This window comes from Diospyros lotus, chromosome 1 (assembly GCF_014633365.1).
Source record: "Diospyros lotus cultivar Yz01 chromosome 1, ASM1463336v1, whole genome shotgun sequence".
NCBI classification, from domain to species: domain Eukaryota; kingdom Viridiplantae; phylum Streptophyta; class Magnoliopsida; order Ericales; family Ebenaceae; genus Diospyros; species Diospyros lotus.
The window spans coordinates 41,672,167-41,698,305 of NC_068338.1; the positions used below are offsets into that span (position 1 = coordinate 41,672,167).

Consider the following 26,139-nt stretch of genomic DNA (forward strand, 5'->3'; position numbering starts at 1 on the left):
ATAATGGGTGGCCCACTACAAAAGTTTCTCTTTCTGGGCCAACGGGCTTACTGGAGCCCAAGACCACGGATGACTTGTATTCATCGAAACAGGGACAAGAACTCCTTAAAGTTGCTATTTTATTCAAATATTTAATTAAAGAATATCATGATCATAATAATATTGTCACAGAAATACTTGTAAAAATATATGTTGCATTTTATTTCACAACATTCAATATTTTTTAATTAAAAATTTTTAATTAAATATTAAATTTTTATAGCAATGGCCCAAAAATTATTGGACCTCATAGTTCTTGGCCACAATGACAACTTGATGATGGGCCTAGAGAGGCCCATATGTCACATATTATAAAGTTGAAGAGAAAACGGACCACAAGAAGATCTACTTGTTGAGCCTGAGCCATCCTAATCACCAAACCAATTGGATTTGTAGTCCATTTTAAGAAAAAAATTGTTTTCCAGTTTGTAAATTTGTTCAAAAGTTTTATGCGAATATATATTTTCGGGCTAAAAATATTGATGAAAAATCTTTGGTCCATTGTCATGGAGGCTAGACAAAGCCCCAACTTGACAAAAGCACCATGTTCCTCATTTACTTTAGTTCCCCAAAAAGAGAGAAGTGACAAGAGCTCAGCTCACCATCTCTCTCTCTCTCTCTCTCTATATATATATATCTATAATTACATAAAATAAAAATGTTGAGCATTAAAATTAGTATTTTAATAAGAAAAAAGAAAGGGGATGCAGGTCACGTGGGATGCCGCGTAAATGAGAAGATAAGTGAATGTGTTGGGGACCCATCCATCCATCCATCCATCCATCCCCACGGAGGAAGGCCATATGCTTTAGATATGCCCCTCTCCTCCATTGCAATTTACATGCATAGATATTTCCCTTTCATCCTCCGTATAAAGCAAAAGACATAATGCAAACAAAACCTTAAAGCAGCATTGTTTAATCTTGCATTTGATATCCCAATCCAATCCAATCCAATTCAACCCGGCCCAACATATCAATTCGTATCTTTTCCAAGTATTTTTCCTTTTTTTTTAATTAACTCCCCCCCTGTCATCTCTCTGTTATTTTTGAGGATGCTTGATTCTTAAGGAAGGAAGCAAAGGATGAAATGAAAGCATATCATAGTCGTCTCGTCGTAGTCGTTGCATAATCTTACGAGAAATTAGAAAGTTGTCCCTCAGTTGGACCAATCATGGTTAAGATGTTCAATCCATCTTTACGCCTGTTTTGCTGTCTCGTGGCCTGGCCTGGCCTGGCCCCGAATGATAATGCTCTCTCTCTCTCTCTCTCTCTCTCTCTCTCTCTGTTCATCCATGGCTCAGCTTCACCTTTTCCTTTTCCGTTTCTGAATACATTAGAATTTGTCAGAAATTTGTGGACGGACGGACGTGCTCGCTCATGTCATGGGTGGGTGTCTTTTGGACCAAAATTTCTTTGAATTCGCCGACCGACCAATAACAGAAAGCAAACGCGTTATATATGGAGGGATTGGAGCTTCTGTTGAATTTTTTTTTGTTTTAGATCCGGCTGACCAAACCAAAGATTTGATTCTTGATTTTGATTCTTAATATCAACATTTCAATGCTGAGATAATTACTAATTACGTACGCTAATTACATGTGAAACACTTTTTACACACAAAACTAATTGATAAAATATATATTAATATCACAGTATCTTTTTTTTTTTTTTTGGGAAGAAGCTTTACAATTGATACATAATAACATGTTTATAATTATAAACCATTGATGAATCACATAATTTTCTATAAATTTTTACTCATAAATCATTACTCATATATATATACATACAGAAAATAGAAATTATAAGTCCCACAAGATGTACGTCTACTCAATTTTTCAAAGGTAAAAGTGAGAATATGCTTATTAGCCATTAAAGAGAATTGGAAAAATCATTATTATTATTATTATATATGACTGATACGATGGATTGGAGGCTATCATATGATATGATAAGCAATTATTTAATCATAAAAAAATTACATAAAATGCTTCTTAATTTTTTTTTTATTAAAAGAAAAGAAAATAATCTAATCAGGGTGTTCGTTGGTTGAAGTCCCATCTAATTTTGTTGTCTTTTTATAGACTTTTAATTTTGGCTTTGACTTCTTATTGAAATTTCAAAGTGTTTTAAGTGGAAATTATAAGCTCAATCAAATGAGTCAATCACCGAATGCCCCCCAGCATTATTATTATTATTATTATTATTATTATTATAGAACAGAACCAGTAACCACTAACCACTAACCACTAACCACTAACCCTTATCGTTGGAGGCCGTGTTTTGTTTGGATGGAACCAACTTTCCATCATACTTTTTTCATCACTTTTTTGACTTTTTACGAACGTTTCTGTCTCTAGCTTCCACTTTTTTGTTTTAAAAAGAAAAAAAGTGAAAAAGTATAATAAATTAAAGGCGAATAAAAAGTAAAAATGTAATTTTTGAAAATTAAAGAGAGACGCAATATTCCATGAAAGATGGACGGAGAAGAGAACAACAAAAGAACAAACGGCGGAGCATAGAGAGCATGTGAACTGTGGAAACACCAAAAACACTATATATATCATTTCATTTGGTTGGTCCCCAACATGTTTTATGGCCCATACACACACACACTGTGTATGTGCATGTAATCATAACTGGACTTGTTTACATAATTGCCCTAATTTTTTTTTCTTTTTAAATTACATTTTAACATTAAATCCAATATGAGTGAATGTTTAAAGGAAACTAGTTATGGCTTTTTATCTATAGATTAAAGGCTGTTTTGGTTTATGAGATAAAAGAAGATTAATTAGTCCGTAAAAAATGATCACATGTTTGGTTTGTTTCGTGTTTATGCACATGAAATAATAAACGGGATGGATTCAATAATAAATAATCGTCCAAATGTAAGATCGAGATTTGCGATACATTATCCAGAAAATAGGATAATGGACGAAATGATTGTTTTGCCCCCAATTATAAATATTTTAAAAATAAATATTTAAATAATTAAAAAATTACAACAAGAGTATTTTTATTATTTTTATATTATCATGTGTCTATCATTGCATCAACCAAACCAAATATAAGATTAAAGATATTTTCTAATGTAATTCTATACTAACCAAACACTCTGAAGTCCAAGACTACAAATTTTAAGGATAAGCAATCAGTGCGACATCTTGTTCACAAATTAAACGTGACCTAAGTAGATATGGATTATATAGGCAACGCCATGGTATGAGATTAATCTTAATAACTGGATAACAATTTGTTCTTTTTTTAAAAAAAAAAAAAAACAAAGTTATACCTTATATGGAAATGCAATTTAGTGTTGCTAACAAATATTAATTGTGCTTATATTTATAAAGAAATGTTTGATTAGGTGGGGTTCAAATAAAAGCAAATGCACCGTTAAACGAAGTAGAAGTGGAGAGTTCAGCCCCCACGAGCATAGCACAGATGGTTCACAAGGTAGAAGATTGTACCCAATGATGCATGTTCGAGTTATGACAGTCACAGTGTGGGAGTTTCATCCTCTTGTGAGGATGACTTTTTATAAGCATTATGTACTATGCCTCCTACTTTAAAAATCACCGTATATCGTGATTAATCCCTTTCGCATAGGTGAAACAGTATATGAAGAACTCTTAAGATAAGAGATTTCACTCAAGAAGTGAAGAGTTCATACTAAAGATAAAAAGGGGCAGGGCGCGACATGACCCATGAGCCCAAAGACAGGACAACCAGCTTTATGCAAATGCACACGAGTTTAGCTCTTTCAATATATTTTGATAATAACAACCTACGCAAAGTTTAACTAACTATATTAAACAATGCAACATACATATATAATTTAGGCACCAATTCCACTTGCATCATTCTTCTTGTACTCTTATCTATATCTGCATTTTTAATTTTATATATGTGTGTCACACTACTTGACTTCCCTTATTTCTTTTACTTTTTATTCCTTCAAAAAAAAAATATTATTTATAATTCATTAATTTTATCATTATTCTTAAGATATAAATAATTTATTACCATGAAAACTATTGAATACTTATGATAAAAGCAACGACATTAATATTCTTATTTTCGGATAAATAAGAGAGATAGAATGAATTTAGTTATTAATCCATCGATAATGCTACTTAATGATTAAATCATAATAAATTTATTTTATTTATTCATTTAAAAAATAAAAATGCATTACCCTTTTATATATGTGCAGAAATAGGCATGTAAATGTATGCTTGCTTTTTGAGAGAAATCCCTCCCCTACCCTACCCTACACCAAACATATTTTTAGTGAGTGGTTCATTTAATTAATGCATGGTTTTTTGTTTTTTTAAAATGATGATGATTATATGATTTTATAAAATTAATGGATTTGATTGTAAAGTTTGCATGGTATAATTGAGTTGACAGAAGAGATGGACTCATGAGTTAATAATAACGTGAACTTCAAGCTCCACATAATGAGAATGAAAAAGTTTAGTAAATTAAACTCAAATTCAAACTCTAATAATAATAATAATAATAATAAACATGAAATTAAATGGTCAAAAATATCTTAAAGTGGGTCCTCAAAACGCACAATTTTTATTTTCTTGCACATTGCATATTGTTTGATGATGATGGCAATTCAAGTTGTTTATAACCCTCTTATTCAAATTAGTTTGCAATTGCAGACTATACACATCAATTATTATATTATTATTATTATTATTTGCACATTCTATTATTCTTTGTAATTTGCCCCCAATAAGAGTAAATAGGTGTTTATTTACATTTAATTAATACATACATATCAATTACGTCTTTTTATTCATTTAATTAATTAATATATATATATTTGTTAAGTACATAAATCTCCTGTCTCTACTCTAATTAATAAGCTCCAATTACGTGGGAGAAGAGTTTTTTTTACTTCGGCTCTCTTCTCTTTTACCTGGCCACCTGGAGTCCGTCCGTCCATCCAATTGGCTCTACTGCGCGTATATGCAACGCTCCATAAGGGCGCGTGATTCAAAGTCAGTCTCCATCACTGACAGGTGGCCCCATGCTCCCCCCTCTCCTCAAAAATCACATTCTTCTCTCTCCATTTCCACTTCCCAGTGTTCTCACTGTCACTCTCTTTCTCTCTCTGAATCACACGCTTTCTCTCTCTCTTGCTGCTCCTCTCTTTCTCTCTCTCTCTCTCTCCCCGCCTTCAAATTCGTTATTCCCGCACCATTTTCATACTGTTGCTTTCCAGTTTCCAGCGAGCAATCCGCATTTCCTCCCCCTGGAAACGAAACTCTCTCTCCATCCAAACAGCGACTTCTCCGCTCGCACTCTCTTCCTTTCCCCCCAGCCAAATACAGCCCATGCTTTTCTTGCAGCCTCTATGAGGAGATTTCAGCCACATTCCTCTCCGCGCCTGTAAATCGTCTCTCTAATTAAGCAGAGCTCTTGCTTTTGGTTCCTGTAAGTTTCCGGTAGGGTTTTGAGTATGGAGAAAAAGCAGGGTTTCTTCTCCGCTTTGAAAGACGAGGTGGTGCGGGGCCTGTCGCCGGCGAGGTCGCGGGCGAAGAGTCCGGGTCGGACCGGGTCGCCGATGTCGGGGCTGCTCCGCCGGAGGAAGAATCGCCAGCAGGGGGTAGGGAATCCGGAGCAGGTGGTGGCGAGATCCGGAAGCCTGAGGTTCATGACCGAGACGCTGACGCCGTTGATGGAAGGGCCAGATCCGGACGGCGACCTGGTCGGAGATTCGAAGCGGGTCGGGTCAGGGATCGGCCATTGGATGAAGGGTCAGCTCTCGAGGGCTCCGTCGTCAGCGTCGAGTGCTTACAAGCGGTCTGATCTTAGACTGTTGCTTGGCGTTATGGGCGCACCGCTCGCCCCAGTGCACGTTAGCACCAGCGACCCTTTGCCTCACCTCAGCATCAAGGACACTCCAATCGTAACTCTCTCTCTCTCTCTCTCTCTCTCACACACACACACACACACACACACACACAAATATTTTTATTAGTGACGTTTTGGACTGCTTCGGTTTTGTAGCCTCTGTTTGGAATGTAGTGTTGGGGCAAAGAGAAAGGAAGAGAAAGTTTGACTGAGATGGTTGATCTCGAAGGACAAAGGAAACAGATAGAAGATCAAACAGAAGATTTGTTCTTTTATTTATCCACTTATTACCCCAAGTTTCAATCACATCGTCAGTTTAGGTTTAGTGATTGCTTACGGAATTTGACTAAGGTCTTTTTAAATCAATTGGAACGAGCGTCGTTGCTTCTTCTAATTCTAGTTGGTTTCTTGAACATCATTTATGAAAATGCAAATTATTTCTTTTAAAATCTGGTTTAGTCCTCTGGTTGCTTGGGACCAAACAATATATATGCCTTTTCTGTTGTTTTAGTTTAGTGTTAAGTGTTGAAATTTTAACAGCATTTGTGCTTTGATACTTGTATTTAGTTAAATTAATCAAAAATTGAACTCTTGTTGCTTATTAGGAAGGTTGACTTGTGTGTGAATAAGGCCATTGTATCGATAAATAAGAGTGCCGTTTTCATGGGCTACATAGAAGAGCAACTTAGCACGTAGTGACTGCTTTCACAACACACTCAAGGATTTTGCAATCTTGAAGTTTCTATAACTTGGCTCAGCTTTTCTTCATCTCTAATTACAGAGCCTCTTCATCCTTCTGCTTTCTTGTCAGGATCTAGCTTATTTGTCACTTTACCAAGGTACTAAACTGACTCTGGCATGCATGGTACTATCGCAGGAAACTTCGTCTGCTCAGTACATATTGCAGCAATATACTGCTGCATCAGGAGGCCAGAAGTTGCAAAGCTCAATTAGGAATGCATATGCAATGGGGAAGGTGAAGATGCTAGCTTCTGAGTTTGAAACTGCTACAAGGGTAATGAAAAATCGGAATGCAGAGCGAGATGCTGAGTCGGGCGGATTTGTGCTATGGCAGATGAATCCAGACATGTGGTATGTTGAGCTTGCTGTGGGAGGAAGCAAGGTTCATGCCGGATGCAACGGTAAACTTGTCTGGAGGCACACCCCATGGCTAGGTGCCCATACTGCCAAAGGGCCTGTTAGACCTTTACGCCGAGCTCTTCAGGTGAAACTGTATTCCTGTTTATTTGACTGCCTAAGCCATTACTTCTTACTAGTAAGTTACTCATTTTACAGGACTGCTATGTTCTTTGCAGGGCCTTGACCCCAGAACCACTGCTAGCATGTTTGCTGATGCAAGATGTATTGGGGAGAAAAAGGTCAATGGCGAAGATTGTTTTATCCTTAAGCTTTGTGCTGATCCTCAGACCTTAAGGGCAAGAAGTGAGGGTCCTGCAGAGATCATAAGGCATGTTTTGTTTGGATACTTCAGTCAGAAGACGGGCCTTCTTGTTTATATGGAGGATTCTCATCTGACCCGTATCCAGTCCAATGGTGGCGATGCAGTTTACTGGGAAACCACCATTAACTCTTTCCTTGACGATTACAGGCCTGTTGAGGGAATCATGATTGCTCACTCTGGCAGATCTGTGGTGACCCTTTTTAGGTTTGGCGAGATGGCAATGAGCCATACCAAAACAAGGATGGAAGAAGCTTGGACAATTGAAGAGGTGGCCTTCAATGTTCCAGGCTTGTCACTAGACTGTTTCATCCCTCCAGCTGATTTGAGATCTGGTTCCATCAGTGAAGCCTGCGAACTGCCCCACGATGAAAGGGGAAAGAGCACAATTTCCATGGCAGCCCATCGGGCTAAGGTTGCAGCGCTGGAGAAAGCACACGACCATAACATTGACAACACGGTTTGGAAGATGGAAGTCTAACAAAGGGTAGGAAAAGATTAGGGCAATTGTTCATACAATAGGTAGGTTTTAATTCACTGACACATCAGAAGTTACAAGTAGCAGATGAGTCATTGAGGAATTCTATATATTAGGGTGTCCCTCTATCAATCTGTAAATAGAGCATAATCATTCACGGGTTCCACCGGAGCCTAGATGAATTTTTATACTCTTAATGCAGAATCCAGCTATGGAGTTGGAGCTCGGTTTTTCCCGGTAACGGATGGAGCAATGGAGGTTTGTTTTTATTTTACCTTCCATGTATTGAGAAGGGTGGTGAAGCTTGCTGTAGCAGAACCTTAACCTTCAAATGATTCTCTTGCCTTGATGTATACAGCTGTAGCAGTGATAAGGGTAAAAGCTGCTACATGGATTGATTCTAATATTTTGGTTCTCTATTTCCAATCTGTTTTGAGTGTGTTTCTCTGGTGTGTGTTTTCCTTGCTGCTGTTGAAGTTTTTCTTTTTTTTTTTTAATTTTTCTGGGGATTGGTGATGGAAAAAAGAGTCTTAGCTGTACAAGAAAGAGGGAAATGTAAGAGATAAGATGATGAGAAATGTTTTTTTTTTTTTTTTTCTTTCTGGTTCAACCAGCCTGCGCAAGCAAATACTGCTATTACATATGGGTTTCTGGTTGTAACTTGTCAGCCCAGTGTGGCTGAGTAGAAATGATATGTATACTGTAACTTTGAGTATATCAGATATTGAATGCATATGAATGTATAGATAAGCATCTTTCCCTCATCTCTATTTTGATCTTTATGAACTTTACAGCTTGATTCCTTGAATGCTGAGACCTTTGATGATAAGATGTGATTTAGGATTCTTATATGATCTGTTAAAACTTATCTGGGTATCTTTAAAATTTTATTGTCATATATCCCAAATCATGTGGCTTTTGTTCGTGGTCTTTTCCATTGTGTTTGACAGCATCTAGGGGGCCATTTGTTGGAAAGTTGAGTAGCAGTGGATGCCTTTGCAGCCCTTTTGCTCAGCTCTTGCAACTTTTTAGACCGGCATATTTCATTTTTAAATACACTTCTCTGACCATTTGACCAAACCCCAACTATTATTATAACATAAAAAGATGTAGCACTGGGGCTGGATTTGAGTTGTTGCCCTAGAGTGCGATTTTGTTCACCCCTTTAACGGGGTAAACGTAACCTTCAATCAAGAGTGTAAGGTTAAAAAAATTATTTGGTGGAGGGGGGGGGGGGGGGGGGGGGGGATCGCTCCAAAAAAAAGCCACCCGGTTTCGTTGTCGTCACCTCGCTATCTTTCCGCAACGAGGAAGGATACATCAACGGTCTATATACAAGAGACGAGACGACGAAGACGGAAGACAGTCGCATGGGCGATGCAAAAAAAGAGAGAGATAAGCGGCTGTCATTCAAAATATTGAGGTATAAGTGTGCATTTCTTTATTTTATTTTTTATAAAAAAAACGATAAAGAATACGTTTACCTCATTAAAGAGGGCAAAAAAATTGCACTCCCCTATGGCTCGTGGGAGAAATATCATTACATGGAAGGCATGAGCGGTTAAAAAAAAAGCTCCCCCTCACACAACAACCCCCATGTGATTTGCCCAGTTTCTTTTTCTTTAGGGCATCTCTTCACTCTTCAGGTGCTTTCTTCTTTCTCCCTTTGCATGTCACCTTCTTTTAGAGGTATGGTGCTCCTCTTCTCTTCTTTAACCCCAACTAGGTGTTTTTAATTTCTTTTACCTGCAAATTCATAATAGCGGTTGTGGGGGGGGGAAGCTTCCGCCCACTATGATGATGTCTCTGAATAGTCAAATTCCCCTTTTTTATGAGCGCTTGCATTATTAGCTTTTGAGGGGGAGGTGCATTCAAGCTGTGTATTTATTTGCCTAGGACTTCATCATTGATTTGAGGTACATTTTTTACAAGCAATTATTTCCATAGGCCCCCAACTGCGGAGCGAGAACCTTTTTTTTTTTTTTTTTTTACAAGTCAGAAAACCCCATAAATTTTGGATTTTAAGAATATGGCATATACGTATGACAAACAGAACTGGGGACAAGATTGGCATTATCATAATGGGGTGAGTTTTGACTGAATGGACATGAAGTCAACGACAAGTGGGATGGTTTTTAAAACCAATTCCAATGGTTTAGGGAATTTGTCTTCTCACACGATTTCTAAAGTGGTGCTTTGAAAATGCTTTTACTTGGAAATGAGCTCCCAAATGCGTGGTTTGGTTAAGATACTAAACTCTGCCTATGAAACTACTAGAGCTAGCTTTTAGAAGGAAAATAAATTAAAGTACTTTAATGCAGATATAAAAATACACGTACAGAAAGAAACTCATCCCATAATTAATTATAAATAAACAGCCAGAACCAACGCCTGTATTTAGAAAATAAGCATCCATTTCAAGATACATGATTTTGGTAAAAGAATAGTAAATGTAGAACTGTATCATAAGGAAGGTTATGAGACAATAACAGAGGAGAGTGGGTATAGGTGTGCATGTAATTTGTTGGTCCAATTGCTGTAAAATATGCAAATAAATAGCACAGGAGAGTGCTTAGTTTTTATAAAATAAAAAATAAAAAATAAATCATATACAATGACGTTTTTTCATCTTCAATTATCATAAAACAAAAAAAATCTCACATGCTAAAGTATAACAGGAAGAAATATCAATTTTGAAAGTAGAACAGATATGCATGCTGTAAGGAGCATTTGAGTGAGCATCGCCATCAAGAAGGGCCACGTCACACATTGAATATGAAATCTATCTCTCACTCACTCACTCACTCACTCCAAATGGATGCCCTGCTCCTTCAGTTTGTTTCATGTTGGCCCTTGTGTAATCAATGCCTCCAGGCACCGCACCAGCCTCCTCATTGGCTGGTACTTGCCACCAATTCAAAAACCCCTTAAACATCTGACCCTACCTACTCTACACAATTTCTTAATTATGGTCAAAATCTGAATTAGAATTAAACTAACCCATTTTATCTTAAAAGTTCACAGATAAAAACAACTCTTAACGACGCGATATTAAATTTTAAATGATTATATCAAGGTTTGGATTTTGGGTGAATAATGGTGAGATTAATAAAGGGGCCGGGTGCAATGCAATTTGGTTGGCTCCAAACTCAACAAACTTGGGGGGGGGGGGGGGGGGGGGTCATTTGGTTCATCATCAAATGAAATGAGAGATGGTTTGCGGTAGTGGGAAGGACCACAAAATCTAAATGTAGATTGCATCCAAGACTGTCATTTTTGCAACTTAAAAGAGACAAAGCTAATTATGGTGTACTTTTTGGTAGTTGTGGTTCATTGATTTTAAACATTTTTTGATGATTTGTTGGAATCTTGTCTTTCGTATATATTAAAAGTTTCAGATCTCCTATTTTACCTTACAAATAGAAAGGATCTTTACGTCCAAGGGTTGGTACCGCGCGCCTCTTTGGACGGTCGGTCATAATTGTTTTATTTAAGCACTAATTCAATGTCTACATATGTTTAAATTAAGCTTCCATCCAGCCAGCATGGTTCATAACTAGAAATACAAGATATATAATTTTGGTTGAGGGAAATAAATAAGCCTTTATTTATATTAATTTTGAGAATTAGAAAATATTATTTCTAATTAATTCAGATAAATGACTAAATTAATGTCATTTACCAATTGGTTTTCTTTTTCTTTTAATCTATCCCTCTTAATTTCTTCTATATTAATTCTTCTTCCTTTTTGTTAATATATAATCAATCTATGGCCTTTATAATCCGACCGACCGACGCATGCATAATTCTCCTTTTCGAACTTCTTTTCATCTTTTGTATTTTCAAAATAGACAAACCCACTACTAGCTTGTTCTATTAATGTCGAAACCCTAATCCAATTAAGTGATCAATTGGTAAATTTAGATTCACACAAACTAAAATTTAGACCTAACTAATAGTTTAGTCTAATGTAATGAACCTACCAACCAAATAAAGAAGAAAATGAAGAGATAATAGTTGATAGCAACAGAAATTACTCCAATCACGCAGCAATATCATGAACTAAATTTTGTTGTGTTTTTTTTCTTCTTCATTTTAACTAACAGTACTGTTAGTTCATTAACTCAAACCAAACCTAGATTCAAACGATCAAGTGCATAAGAAATAAAGAAACAATCAAATATATTTTCTTAGTTTTGGGTGGGTAAGAAAAGTCATTAAGATCTATTTCTATCTTAATTAGTTCCTTATTATTACAATGCTTTGAGGTAAAATTCACATGTTTTATCTCTTTTTTGGGTACAAAATTCATATATATATATATATATATATATATACTCGACCTACTGCTATACAGTGGCCGATCGAAATGGAAGGAAGTAGAATCCAACACAAGTTTATAATTAGTGCACTCATATAATCGATCAATGTCAGATGTAATTATTTAGTTGATTTGGTTTAAGCCACATGCCTCGTCATGTCATGTGCTCGCTAGGCGGCTATGTAGTAGCTAGGTTAAGCCTAGCAAAGGCAAAGCAATGGATGACAACAAATCCTAGCAACCTTTCACGATTCAACCTTTGACAAAACACCAAGATTCTTAATTTTTTTTTTATTATTTTATGATAATGATGAACAAAATAAAAAATTTATACAAGATTTTGACTGAAAATAACATGACCCACCCACTAATAATAATAATCATCATATAATTATCACTAAAATGTCATCTATTATTCTATATTGACTCTTCACCCCCGGCCCGGCCCGGCCCGGCGCCCTCCACTCTATTAATAATTTATCACTAGTGTGCCACAGATTTAGGAAGTACTGTTGATGAATTACAAGACACGACGAACAATTCCCAACCCAAACTTAGATCTTACCCAACTCTACTAACTAATTAATGCTCTTACACACATATACATGTATGTACGAATAAATAAATAACAAAAGTTTGTCGGCAACTACTCTTGTTGCCCTTCCTTGTGGGTGTGCTGCTACTGCTACACAGACACACACATATATATATATATATATGTGAATGATTTGCTCATTTAAGAGTGTCTAAGACAGATGTCAAATGATTAAATTATAATAAATTAAAATTTATATTATTACATCGTACATTTTAACTCAATTTTCACATATAATTTATTTTTTTTATTAAAATCAAAGACACGGATAAAAAAAAAAAAAAAAACACACACACACAATAACGATAATTCTAAAATTGTACCTCGTCCCCCTCGACACAGAGACCAAGGTCCATTTCCAAATGGCTTAAAATGATTGTACTATTGTACGCCCCCCACCCATCTCTGCACATTTTATGCTGTCAAGTGATATCTCTATTAAATTTCCTTGGACATAAAATATGTTTAAAATAAGACCATGATAACAAAAATTCCATAATTTACATACATTCTAACTACAATTTTATAAATATCATTTTATGTAAAAATTGTATTTAGTATTTATGTGCCATAATTACATTGGAAAAAATGTTTTGCAATTAGGGCTGGCAATGAGCCTAGCTACTCGTGAGTTGGCTCAAAACTCGACTCGAAAATTAACTCAATAAGCTAGCTCGTAATACAAATTAGCCAAGTTTGAGTTCAAATATTTGGCTCATTTAGTAAATGAGCCGAGATTGAGCTACCATTAGTTCGACTCATTTGACTTATAAGCCAACTCGATATACTTATATATATATTAATTTTATAAATTTATTAAATAAAAAATATTTATTACTTAATACTCAATAATATAAATATATACTTATTAATTTTATAAACATATTATTTAAATATATATACATAAAAGTTAATAATCAATTTCAAACCGAGCCAACTCGTAGTCATCATCAAGCCGAGTTCGAACTAAAAAAATAGCTCATATCAAGCTCGAGCCGAGTTATGAACCAAGTTAAAGTCAACGAGCTGAGCTCGAGCTAGGCCTAGCTCGACTCAACTCAACTTATTGCCACCTCTATTTGCAATGATAATTTTCACTGATTTGGATCAATTCCATCCAAGCACATACCGTGCCTCATATCAATTTCAAAGAGATTAATTTTTGTGGCTCACTTTTGGTATCAATATTTGAACACTTTATTTTTTTTTAGATCTATATCTTTTCATTTTATTTTTACAAAAATGTTTTCCTGTTCACATTAAATTTATCTTACGCGAGCATAGAGGGGTGTAGCCGTGTAGGGGGGAGACGCCCTCCCTCTAATTTTGATTGGGTTGGGCAAACGTTATGTTATTCGTCTAATATGAACCACATAATAATTTCACAATTCTTATTTATATTTAAAACTATTTTGTTTAAGTGAAAAAATATATTTAAAAAAAAAAAAACATATAAAATTTAAGCCTTAAGCATCAACAAATGCATCTTTATTACACTTATTTTTAAAGTATAAATAATAATTAAAAATGCAATACATTTATCCTTAGAATAATGGTTACGTTGTTAAAAATTAGGTAATGTTAACCATTACTCTAAGCCTAATGGTTAAGTAATAATATATATATATATATATATTTTAATTTTAAATAAAATAAATTTATTACATCTTATTTTTAATTGATGACAAATGTTTCATACTTTAAACTATTTAATTATTTAAATATTAAAATAAAATATGATAAATACACTTTATCTAAAAATATATACATTTACTTCTTCTTAACCATTATTCTTAAAAATCTACTTTATTTTTCTCTAAAAAGTCTACCTTAAGCTACCTAATGCATGTAAAATAATAAAAATATCTCTCGCACCTCACCACTTCACCTCATCATCTCGAGTGAGGCGTAATTTAGAGTGAGGAGTAATTTAGTCATGCATCTCACTATTTTAAATAAAAAATATTTTTATTATTTTATATATATTATATAACTGAAGGGATAGCTCAAGTCATAGTAATAACATTTTCCATAGGGTTGCTTTCAATACTCGTAAGCATTTTACTACAAAGAGGTGGTTGAAATTGACCTAGCTACTAGTCACTAGCCACTAGCCCCACGATGGGAATTGTGCATTCGCATTTAGACAGAATAATAATAATAATTATTATTATCTCTTCAAATTTGACGGTGCATTCATATCAACAGTGGCATTAAATGCAATTCTTCCCTGTTTCAATTATTTTAATTCTCTCAATTTGGTGGCAAATTCTAGTCAACCTTGTAATTTGAATCTTATTAATTCGAACCATATATACTACTAGATTGTCACAAATGTTTGGGTTTTTTTCTTTTTTTTCATGAGTATTCTTTAAGGCGTATTTAGCATTAGATATTTTATTGATTAATATAAGTATTTAAATATTAAAAAATACAATTTATTAAATACACTTAAGTAATGCACTGATTGAAATGGATGGCGTTGCCTCAACTCAATGGTGATTGATGATGGGTTTTTCCAACTTAATTGATTCAATTATTGCTCTATTATTTGGAGTTAGAATCTTAATTAGACTATTGGGTGGGTCTTCAAAGGTCACTCACCCTCCTCGTGTTACATCAATGCTATTTATTTATTTAATATGTTTTTGTGCCAATTTATTGTGCTTATTGGTGTTATTATTTTCAAAATTTTATAAATCTTAATATTTTAGTACGTCACAAGTTTTAAATTATCAAATTTTATAAGTTTTGAAATTTAACAGAGATTGATATAAAATTCGATGCATCTGTGTCGTGATGGAAATAGAGTACCTCTAATTTAAATGGTACAAATTCTTAATCTCCGTCCTCCTTTTACAAATATTTAGTACAAAAATATTTTATTTATATGATATGATATGGCATGATAATTACAGCAAAGTAAATGAATTTTTTAATATAAAACTATAAATTCAATATGATTCCGCATGAAACAAATTGGTGTTTGTGTCCAACAAACCAAATCTGAATGGATCTCATGGGCCCATAGGTCACTCGATCCATATCAAAATTGGACTGGAGTTTCGGCCCTTGAATTAGAAAATTTTAAGAGCATTGGGCCGGCCTAGTCATCTGGGCTTCTCCGATTCTTACTCCCGATGGTACTTGTTATATATTGGGCCGAGATTTGTCATGACCTAATATCCATTTCAATACATGAAATAAAAAAATATGTTTGGAGCCCAAATATTTGAGGAAATGGACCGACTTCTAGTTCATCAACCTCATCATTACGGTTTGTAGTAAAACAAAAGAAGTTGGGCTGGAGCTCATGGTCCTTGTTTGGGTAATTTTATTCTTCACCTCAAAACACACTCAATAATCATTGTCTCCTTTGCTATGAAAATAAAACTTAGAAATGCAAAATAAGTGGAGTTATTTGATCAGAGAAAACTTGACATAAATTGTATTAAATCATATTTTGCTTAGCTTGTCAGTGAAGAAAACAAGTCTAAATTTAAATCAAATTAATTTTAATATTAAACATCATTACCCTTTTATAACAAGGAACCACTTTGATAGCTTTTTTTTATTATTATTATTATTGCTCTTGCGCAATTTCCCGTCGCTCATACTTTCAATTTCGAGAGAGGAGATCAATCGCAAGTAGAGATTTTGTCTCACTATGCATGGTAAAGAATCGAATTTATAACCTATTCATGTAAATCTCAACTTATCATAGTACAATCACTTGACATGTGAGGCATTTTTTCCTTCACACTATGTTTGGAATTAATGAATTTAAAATTTACAATTCCTTTATAAATTTTTTTACCATATAATTCAATTAAATTTTATGTATAATATTATTAATTTAAAATATAAAATTTAATTATAAACCCCCCCCCCAAAAAAAAATTATAATTAAAATAAAAAGTTACGAGCATTTTTGTCCACAAACTCTGTTTATTTAAATTTACGAAATTTATTTGTAAATTTTAGCTATTTTAATAAAATTTGAGTTAGTTATATTTAATTTCATAAAACTGAAATCCATATTTTTGGGGTTCCAAACATCTGTTAATGTCCAAAATTTTATATGGGAATGATGACAATGGATGTGATTAGCCATGAAAAAGTGAGAAAGCCAAAAGGAAAGGGAATTATAATAGAAAGAAATGGACTACACAGTAAGTAATATAGTTCAAAAAGAACTCCCCTGAAATACAAAAGCTCTCTCCAAAAAAAATCTCCCAAACCAAGAATGCAACTCAATGTGTGTAATGCAAATACATGCTGTCTGCTCCCACATCATCCATATGGGCTAATTAATAATAATAACATAAAAAAGTAACAGTAACAGGGAAATGAAAGAGATGGCGCAGTGGGGTCTCCTCCCTCATAGCAAGCAGACAACAGCCCATCCAAGCATCATGCTCCCAACCATCTTCTCCATTGTCCACAACTTCTCCACCCCACTCTGCAATTTCAGCAGGTAGTAAGTATTAGAGCAACATGCGGCAAAACTAGGAAGTAATATTCCAACTTTGCTCTTAAGAGAAAAAACAAACGGGTCATTGGCAATGTATGAGACTCTTTGTTTTGTGAGGGTCTATTCTATAAGCATTCATATTTGCACATAATTTTTTTCATTAAAAGATTGTTTTAACAATTCGAACTCATGACCTATGGAGAAGATGAAAAAATCATGCACAATAGCAAATAGGTGCTGCATATGCATTGTTTTTTTCCCCAGCATTAACATTTGGGAAGAGGAAGAAAGGGCTGGCATTATTATAACAAACACTGCTAGTCATCATACTGTAAGCGGTGTTGAAAACCAACTGGCAAAGAGTGTTTCAGGCACCATTTTCCTTTCTTATGAACAACAAAAGGCTGCAAGTTTTGGATTTAAGAGATCATGGCTCCAAATGTCGTTTCTTTAGGTTTTCCATTTCCCTAGACTATTTGGGAGGGAGACAGAGCAGCCAGCCCAAACCCTTCTAAACCAACCCAGATAGGAGGAAGGCCCAGTGGCCATCTTTGGGTTTAGCCCCAGGAGGTGACCTTCCATTTCCAGGGCAGGGAAAAAGATATTTGAGCCCCGTTTTAAAGTACGATGCCCATTTTAGTGTGTCCCGTACAGGGCTGTCAGATCCGGGTCAAAAAATGGGTCTCCCACGGTACAAAGAATCAATCAGTTTTTGTTTTAAAGTGCTATAATTTTGATAAACAAAAAATACTTAACAAAAGGATTATTTTTATCCTTTTACAAAAATTAAAGGATATAAAGTTATAGATATCGTTTCTAGAAAATTAATTAATATAAAGGCCCGGGAAAGAATTTCTGAAGGCCCCCAACCATATGCGGCCTCGCGTCCAAAACCAAAAGCTGAGCTCACGTAGGCAACGTGCTCATGTTAGCAAATCATATGTTGAAACGCTACCATACGGTAAAGACCCAACGACATGAACTGGTACCACTGAACTAAACCATAACTATTCCGATCTGTCACAGATCAAGCTCTCAATGCATGCCAGGCGTACGATAGAGAATCACAATGGACTAGTACTGAAGTGAACTAAAAGAGTTCGTACCTGATCGGTAGCCGCTGGAGCGGGCGATGCTGGTCCCAAAGTCGGGGCCGGTGCCCCTGTGGGTGGCGCCGGAGGAGTTGGTAAGAGTGGCGAAGGGGCCGGAGATGTGGGTTTCTTGCTTGGAGCCGGCGCCGGCACCGGACCAGGGGGAGAAGCAAGTGGAGCTGGTGGAGGGACAGGCGGCGGAGGTGATGGTACGGGTGGTGGGGGAGATAGTGGAGGAGATGGCGGAGGTGATGGTACGGGTGGTGGGGGAGATAGTGGAGGAGATGGCGGAGGAGTGTTCGGTGTTGGAGGAGGAGTGGCTGGTGGAGGACTAGCGGGTGGTGGAGATGCCGGTGGAGGAGAGGCTGGGGGCGGGGTTGCCGGTGGAGGAGAGGCGGGCGGCGGGGTGGCTGGGGGAGGAGCTGAAACCGGAGGCGGAGATGCAGGTGGAGGAGCTGAAACCGGCGGCGGAGATGCAGGTGGAGGGGCTGAAACCGGCGGCGGAGATGAGACTGGCGGAGCCGGAGTGGAAGGAGGAGGAGAAGTAGCCGGAGGAGTGGGAGTAGCTGGTGGGGCCTGATTTGAAGGAGGAGAAGTGGGCGGGGATTGAGCGCCGACGCCGGAGACGACGATGAAGATAAAGAAGACGCCAAAGACGGCCTTGGGATCCATTATGTCTGTGCCAGAGCGTGCACACTCTCCGCGTTCTTAACCTGCGGACCGCAAGCCAAACGGACACGGGGAGAGGGAGGGAGGGAGCGAGCGATGAGAGAGGACTAGAGCGCGCAGGACTGTATAAATAGGCGTCTTACTACTCTTACGTGCATTTCTTTATGCATAGATAAATTAATCCCTTCTCTCCTTTTTTTTCTTCTTTTTTATTTATTATTATTTCATGCTTTGCGTAAATTTGTCAACTAAACGTAACATACAAGCACCCCCTTATTGAAAGAAAACATAAAAATAATTTGAAGGGAATTTTTATAATATCTAAGGACTCTTAACATTTTGTATAATTCAAAAAACAAAAATCTTATATAACATAAAAAAAATATAATATTACATTCAGCTTAATATTTTATTAATTAATTATTAATATATTTTTTATTTAAATAATTTAATGAGAGTTACATTAATAATTGATTAATGAAGTCTCAATCTTATGGGTAAGTAAATTATTATTTAAAAATTAATTAATATATTATAAAAAGTATATATATATAATATATATATTCAGATTATTATATAATAATAATAAAATAATAATAATAATATAAAATAATAGCTGCACCCTTCTTCTTCTTCTTCAATCCCATATAATTTTGCTGATCTGATGAATGTTAATTGTGGAAACAAGTAATGATCGGAGCTGTGGTGGTTGGGTTGTCAGCCGAGTGATGAACATCGCACCAAACGCTTTTGTTGTTGAGGCATTGCTGTTCGGCGATCCGGCGGTTGGGGGGAATGATAATCAAGTGGCCCTACCTTTCATTAACACTCCCAATCACACCCTTACAGCTGTTAGCTCCTGCTGTTGTAGCTTCTATTGCAAGGAATTTCGATTACTTTCAGTCTTTCACACGCTGGCTGGCTGGCTGGCTGGCGGCTGCCCTCCCTCCCTCCCTCTTAAAATCTTCTTCCTGTTTCATCGTACGTGTGATTACTTAACCCAATAGCTAATTTCCACGTTGCAACAATTCTCCTGTGATGTGTTTTTATTTAACGTAGGCTGAATAATGAATGCTACCAACATTTCTTCTAATATTTTTTTTAATATAATATATTAAAGCCAAACGCCACAATTAAATAATTTAATAATATTTTATCAATTCAAACAGGTGCATGCAATTGCAATTATTATTAGACTTATTTAAGTGTACGTGACTGTTATAATAAAGACAATGCTAATTTTATAGTTTTTAAGATAATAATTAAGGAATAATAAATATACATTATTACTATATAATACATATTTATTATATTTATTTTTAACATTCAAATAATTTAATTAATTAATGATAAATACTTATAAGTTAAAATAGTTAATTAACTAATCAGATTATTATTCTATAATACTAAAAATAAAATACAATAAATATATTCTATCCAAAAACAAACTATACTTATAATAATCTCTTAACAATTATCGAACATAATTAACATTGTCCTTTTAATAAATAAATAAATAACTAAGAAAACTAAATATAAAGTTTGATTTGACACCCTTAACTTTCCCGGGATAGTGAAGGGATTGTAGATAAGAGAAAGAAAACAAATTGTGGGGGTGAGGTTAGAGGACAAGCGAGATGAATGATTATTCTCTCTTTTTGTTTGTCTAAAGCAATAATGATTTTTTTGTTTTTCTAAGTTCGGTGAGATAATAATGATTAATTATTATAAGTGTAATTAACTAAGAGGCAGGCACTTACAACACACTTAAAAGAAAAACAATAGAGGAGGGCAGGGCAGCATGCATGCGTGGCATAGTTTATTAAATTATTTTATTTTTTAAATTTCCGAATTCTGTAAAAGTACCAGATTATTATTTGTTTATGTAATTTTATTCTAATTAAAATATCAAATATTTTCATAACTCGTATCGATCGTGATCTTTTAAATTGTTAGGAGCGTCACTGTTGTGACTGAAGTTATCTGACAGGTTTATTAGTTATTACAAATATAGGATTTTATAAAAATAACACATTTTAATTTGTAGGCCTCCTGCTGGAGCCTGCTCTGCTCTGCTCGTGCTGGGTGTGGTCCAAAATTAACAAGAGATTGGGTTGGGTGGTAACATAACAGGCTGGGGCTGGGTGGTGGCTTCGGTTCCCATCATGTGTAAGTTGCTTGTACATCAATTTAAGTTTCCATTGTCCCCCAGCTAGCTTGGGTATAATTAATTAATATAACGAGCTTGTAACTATGGGTGCCGTGGCCCTCCCCCATACCAATTTTGCATAATTGGTCACTTGAAGAGAGGGGACTGAAATGATCTATAAATCTGAAAAGTAATTCTTTTTCAGATTCATTTTTAAATTCGTTCTTAGGGTGCGTTTGATTGCAAGGATGAAATTTGAGTGGAAAAAAAATAAATTCCAAGGAATTGAATTATAGGGAAAATAAATTCCTGAAAATTGGAAATTTAAACTGTTTGATTAGTATAATTTTTTACTTAGAAAATGATATTATTTTCCATCTTTTGGTATTTAATTGGTAATATTTTTCATAGAATTGAATAATTTTCCTGACATCTCTTGTTTGATAGGCATTATTTTTCATGAAAAATGACACATTTTTCATGGAATTCAATGGTGAAAATGTATTAAAAAATATTAAATCTTGTATATAAAAATTAAAATAATAACATATTTTAAATTAATTAAATTATTTTCTCAAAAAATGAAACTACAAAATTAATTTTTTTTTGTTTCCTAAAAAAATAATTTATATATAATTTTTGACATATTCACTTTTTATATATTTATATTTATTAATTATTAAATTTTTGACATATTCACTTTTTATACATATATTTATATATTTATATTTATTAAATAATTAATTTTTTTATTTTCTAAAAAAATAATTTATATATAATTTTTGACATATTCACTTTTTATACATATATTTATATTTATTAAATAACCCCTCTCCCAAACCAAATATAAATATCCCCTCCCCCAAACCAAACCCCCAGCCTGTCGTGCTCGTCCCAATGGCCGTCCATCTCCATTTTCTAATTACTAGGAAAATTTCATCTCCTTCCCTCAAGAAATTTGATTTTCTTGATTTGAAAGAAAATGACATCACGTGACCATTAGTAGCAAAATGAGTTTCTAAAAAAAAAATACTATCAAACAATACAAAAGTTGGAAAATGAGTGGAAAAATTACATTTTTCTTGAAAAATTCGGGCTATCAAACACGCCCTTAGTGTCATGTATAATAGTTAATCCTGGAAAATTATTTTTAGGATATATTATAATTAAAAGTTCATTCTACTTTTAAATTTAAATTCTATTTCTTTTAAAAATTATATAGGATTTATTTAGTTTTAAGAAATATTTTTTTAGTTTTTATTTCTAATTTTACAACTAGATATGTCTTGACATTTTATGTTTCAAATAAATCATAGTATTCTTTTTAAAATTTTAGAAAATATAAAAAATGATACTTTATAATTCATAGTATAAAGTTAAGAAGATAGAAAATTAAATTTTTTTTTTATTTTGTAGTGTGAGATTCAATTATTTCATAAAAAAATAAATTTAATAAATAACAAATATTTTCTACAACTCAACAGTCTTAATTTTTTTTAATTTTAATTATAAATTATTGTCTGATTTTGTAAAATAATTATATGAAGTTTAAAATCAACGAAAGAGAACTCATGACCGTCCAAATTTCATACACTTAACAAAGACAAATAATTATACATGAATGATGTGATGTGCTATATTGAACGAAAACACCTCATAAGAGTCTTTTTTCGTTTCGAAAACATTTTTGAAACGTTTTCTATTCTCATTTTAAACTCTATTTATACTTATTTTTTTTAAAAAATGTCGAAAACGTTTTTGGACCCTATCGAAAACGTTTCTCGTTTTTGTTTCTGTGCAACATAAGTGATGTGAGATTTTTTAACGTGGCAAAGAAAAGAGAGTTTTTATAAATGGAATGCAACTACACGTGGAAACTAAAATTAAAAATAAAATAAAATTAGTGTGAAAGAAATAATATAAAAGTGCGTTCGGCGGAGTAAAAAAATAAGATGAAATTTATTTTTTATTTAAATTTTAAGAAATTTCATCAAATAATTTTTTTTATATAATTCGAATTCTATTTTAATTTAAAAAATAAAGATTTTTCTTTAAAATCAAAAAATTAAAATTCTTAAATAATGAAATGAGAATTAAAATTCTATAAAATTAGAATTTCTCTCCACATTTTACTCCCAATCAAACACAACTTAAGTTGAAACCGAAGGCGCTTGTAGTTGTTGACTTACTATTTCAACCTAATTATTGAGGGAGTTAAATGGTTGTTTGGAGTTACTAGTTAGTTATGATTGGGGAAGCACTGCAGTACTGCAGGGTAAATAAAACTCTTTCACGGCGCCCACTCATTAAGCTCATCCCACCCCCATCATAGGATTCGTTCAAAGGCTTTGTTCTACTCGGAGTCTGTTTTTAATATTAAAATTAAATAATAATAATATTAATTAATCACGATTAATAACAATATTTTCAATCACGTATCACATTTTAATTGAATAAAATGTTAGACAAAAGAGACAATGATACAAAGTCTTCTTAACCTTCTCAAATGAGAAGATGCCATATAACTAATAAAATCGTCATTGGTGATGACTTTTAACATTATTTTTAATTAAGATATACAAATATATTTTATTTTAGATAAAAAAAATTTACAAAAAATTATAAATAATTGATAAAATATTATAAAATATGACATATTTATTATAATTAAGAATTAAATATAATAAATAAAATAATATATATTTATTACATCTTAACCATGATTTTTAAAACAATGATTAATATTATTTATAAAATACCCATAATGTTGAACAATAATTAAGGTAAAATAAATTTACTTTATTTTTAGATAATACATGCATTATTTTACCTTATTTTTTTAACACAAAAATACTTTTATTAATTAGTTAATGAAAAATACATCACATTTTGTAACATTTTATTAAATAATAAAATTATTTTGAAGCTAAAAATAAGATATATAATAAATGTACCTTCGCGATTGGCCTAGACGTAATAATTAACATTACTTATAAAATAAAAAAATAATTATAAATAAAATTTAATAATCGTTTCTTCTCATTTAGAAGAATAAATGATAGAAAAGAATTATTATTTTTTTTGTTTTACTATAATAAGGAAATGAAATGGAAAGGGGATATTAAGCAACAAGCAATCAGTGTACTCTTTTAATGAAAAAATATATTGTAATTATTTGAAAGGTATATTTAAATTTTAACGAAAATAATAAATTTTATATGAATAGTGTCAATCATTGTTTTAAGACAATAATTAATCTTTTATCTTGTTTTTAAATGAAGCGTATTGTTTTAAGTTCCAAAATAACTTGATTAATTAAAGATAAATGTATTGTCTTTTGTAATATCTTCAGAAAATATTATTTAAATACTTAAAATTTAACAATTGTGGTGACGCACTCTGCATTAATATCTTATATTTTATGTTACATTAAAGAAAATGTATATCACATTAATATAAAATATCAGTCAAAGTGTTAAATTTAAATATTTAAATAATATTATTATTTTGACATTTAATCGACAATAATCAACTTGACCTTTATTTTTGTGGAAGAAAAAAAGGTTATTATCGTTAATATTATTAAAATTCATTATAAAAAGAAAATAAAACACAAAAGTAACTTGTTTATCGTGTCGGCTTAACGGTGACGTTGTTTCTAAATCTTCAAAGACTCACCTGTCTTACTTTTGCTATTATTCCAAAATTTTTAATAAAAATTGAATTAGAATTTAATTAAATTTTTAATTAAAAATAAAATTTTTAATATTTTAATTTTAAATTGTTATTTGTTCTCAATTTATATTTTGAATTGAAAGATAACGTAGTATGTTGGAGTGAGTCTCATGTAGCTAATCTTAGTCAGTCCAGTATTTTTAAAACCTTTCATAAACAATTCTTAATATTTGTTTAAATTCTATGGATCACCTTTATATTTTTTTAAATGACTCTAACCTTACTTAAAAGGTTAATTAGAGTGCATCACATAATGTCCTATTGTTAAATAGCAACAGTTAACTTTATTAATAACCTAGAATATCTCTATAATTAAGAAAAATAAATAAAAAAGACAAGTGGTGGTCACGTCCTGCTGCCACCTTAGGAACTATTCCGAGGATCGCCACCAATGAAACTATAAAATTGGTAAAAAGTAAAAAAAAATTACCAAAAAGTTGTTAATGGGTTTTGATTGAAACCCAACATTCCCTCTAGTTTTTTTGTTAGGACCTAATTCAGAGAGAGAGAGAGAGAGAGTTAGTTCAAATCTACTGATCATATTTGGATTTTAATTGGAACCCTCGTATCTATATTTTAATAATAAACCAAATGCTTTTGCTGGCGAGTGAAATGAAGAAAAGCAATTAAAATCCATTGCCCACATTTTGGTTGAAACTTTCTATCGAACTCAAGTGCTTTTTGTGACAAAAATAGAGAGATGATTTAAATCCACTTGGTCAGTAGCATATAAGGAGAGAATATTAAAAATTTTAAGACTTCTTCTCTTTATCGTTTTCAATTCGTTTTTAATTTTTTAAAATAATAAGAACATAATTTTTTTATTATTTTCAAAAACATATTTTAAGAAATAAAAAAAAGTATAAAATAAATTCAAAATAGTAAAAAAACCATTTTAGTTGTTTTCAATCAAAATAGGCTGAAAATTTGAAACTGCATAAAACACTCAAACAGTGCCTCCTATCTTCCTTCTCTCTTATAGACTCCATTTTCATTCCTTCTCTCGAACAAATCGGACTCCTTTACACTCTCTATTCATTCTCTCTTCCAGGCTTCAGTTTCTCTTTCTTCTCATTTCCAGATCTTCCTTCTTGGTTGTCGATCGATCGGTCTTCTTGACTATGGCGAATACGTTATCGATTTGTGTGGAATGGATAAGATCTGTGACTAGAAATAGGCCATGGCAAACCTAGATCCCTTTATTGGTGACGCACATGATAAAGAAAAGATCCATACCTATCCTCAGCCAT

The 26,139-nt window shown here is 33.3% G+C and overlaps 2 protein-coding genes across 3 annotated transcripts; one reads left to right on the forward strand and one right to left on the reverse strand.

Annotated features, from left to right (window-relative positions):
• The first annotated feature begins 5,141 nt into the window (after positions 1 to 5,141).
• LOC127792020 (uncharacterized) lies at positions 5,142 to 8,570 on the forward strand. Its single transcript, XM_052322304.1, has 3 exons — positions 5,142 to 5,973; positions 6,796 to 7,143; positions 7,235 to 8,570. The coding sequence occupies exons 1-3, from the start codon at positions 5,524 to 5,526 to the stop codon at positions 7,856 to 7,858; spliced, it is 1,422 nt and encodes a 473-aa protein (XP_052178264.1). The 5' UTR covers positions 5,142 to 5,523; the 3' UTR covers positions 7,859 to 8,570.
• Positions 8,571 to 16,892: 8,322 nt separating this feature from the next.
• Positions 16,893 to 19,118, reverse strand: LOC127787464 (classical arabinogalactan protein 9). 2 transcript variants are annotated; one of them, XM_052315590.1, is made up of 4 exons: positions 18,783 to 19,117; positions 18,585 to 18,719; positions 18,352 to 18,539; positions 16,893 to 17,233 (listed from the first exon to the last, which is right to left on the reverse strand). In XM_052315590.1, the coding sequence occupies exons 1-4, from the start codon at positions 19,006 to 19,008 to the stop codon at positions 17,153 to 17,155; spliced, it is 630 nt and encodes a 209-aa protein (XP_052171550.1). In that variant the 5' UTR covers positions 19,009 to 19,117; the 3' UTR covers positions 16,893 to 17,152. The 2 variants fall into 2 exon arrangements, with proteins under 2 accessions (XP_052171550.1, XP_052171510.1); XM_052315550.1 differs by having other exon boundaries at positions 18,352 to 18,719; positions 18,783 to 19,118.
• Positions 19,119 to 26,139: the final 7,021 nt, after the last annotated feature.

Coding starts and splice junctions, on each gene's coding strand:
- LOC127792020 (XM_052322304.1), top strand. CDS start 5,524: ATGGAGAAAAAGCAGGGTTTCTTCTCCGCTTTGAAAGACGAGGTGGTG. Junction 5,974..6,795: donor GCATCAAGGACACTCCAATC/GTAACTCTCTCT, acceptor GTACTATCGCAG/GAAACTTCGTCTGCTCAGTA. Junction 7,144..7,234: donor CTTTACGCCGAGCTCTTCAG/GTGAAACTGTAT, acceptor TGTTCTTTGCAG/GGCCTTGACCCCAGAACCAC.
- LOC127787464 (XM_052315550.1), bottom strand. CDS start 19,008: ATGGATCCCAAGGCCGTCTTTGGCGTCTTCTTTATCTTCATCGTCGTC. Junction 18,720..18,782: donor GCCGGTTTCAGCTCCTCCAC/CTGCATCTCCGC, acceptor CCTCTCCTCCAC/CGGCAACCCCGCCCCCAGCC. Junction 17,234..18,351: donor CTCCAGCGGCTACCGATCAG/GTACGAACTCTT, acceptor CTGAAATTGCAG/AGTGGGGTGGAGAAGTTGTG.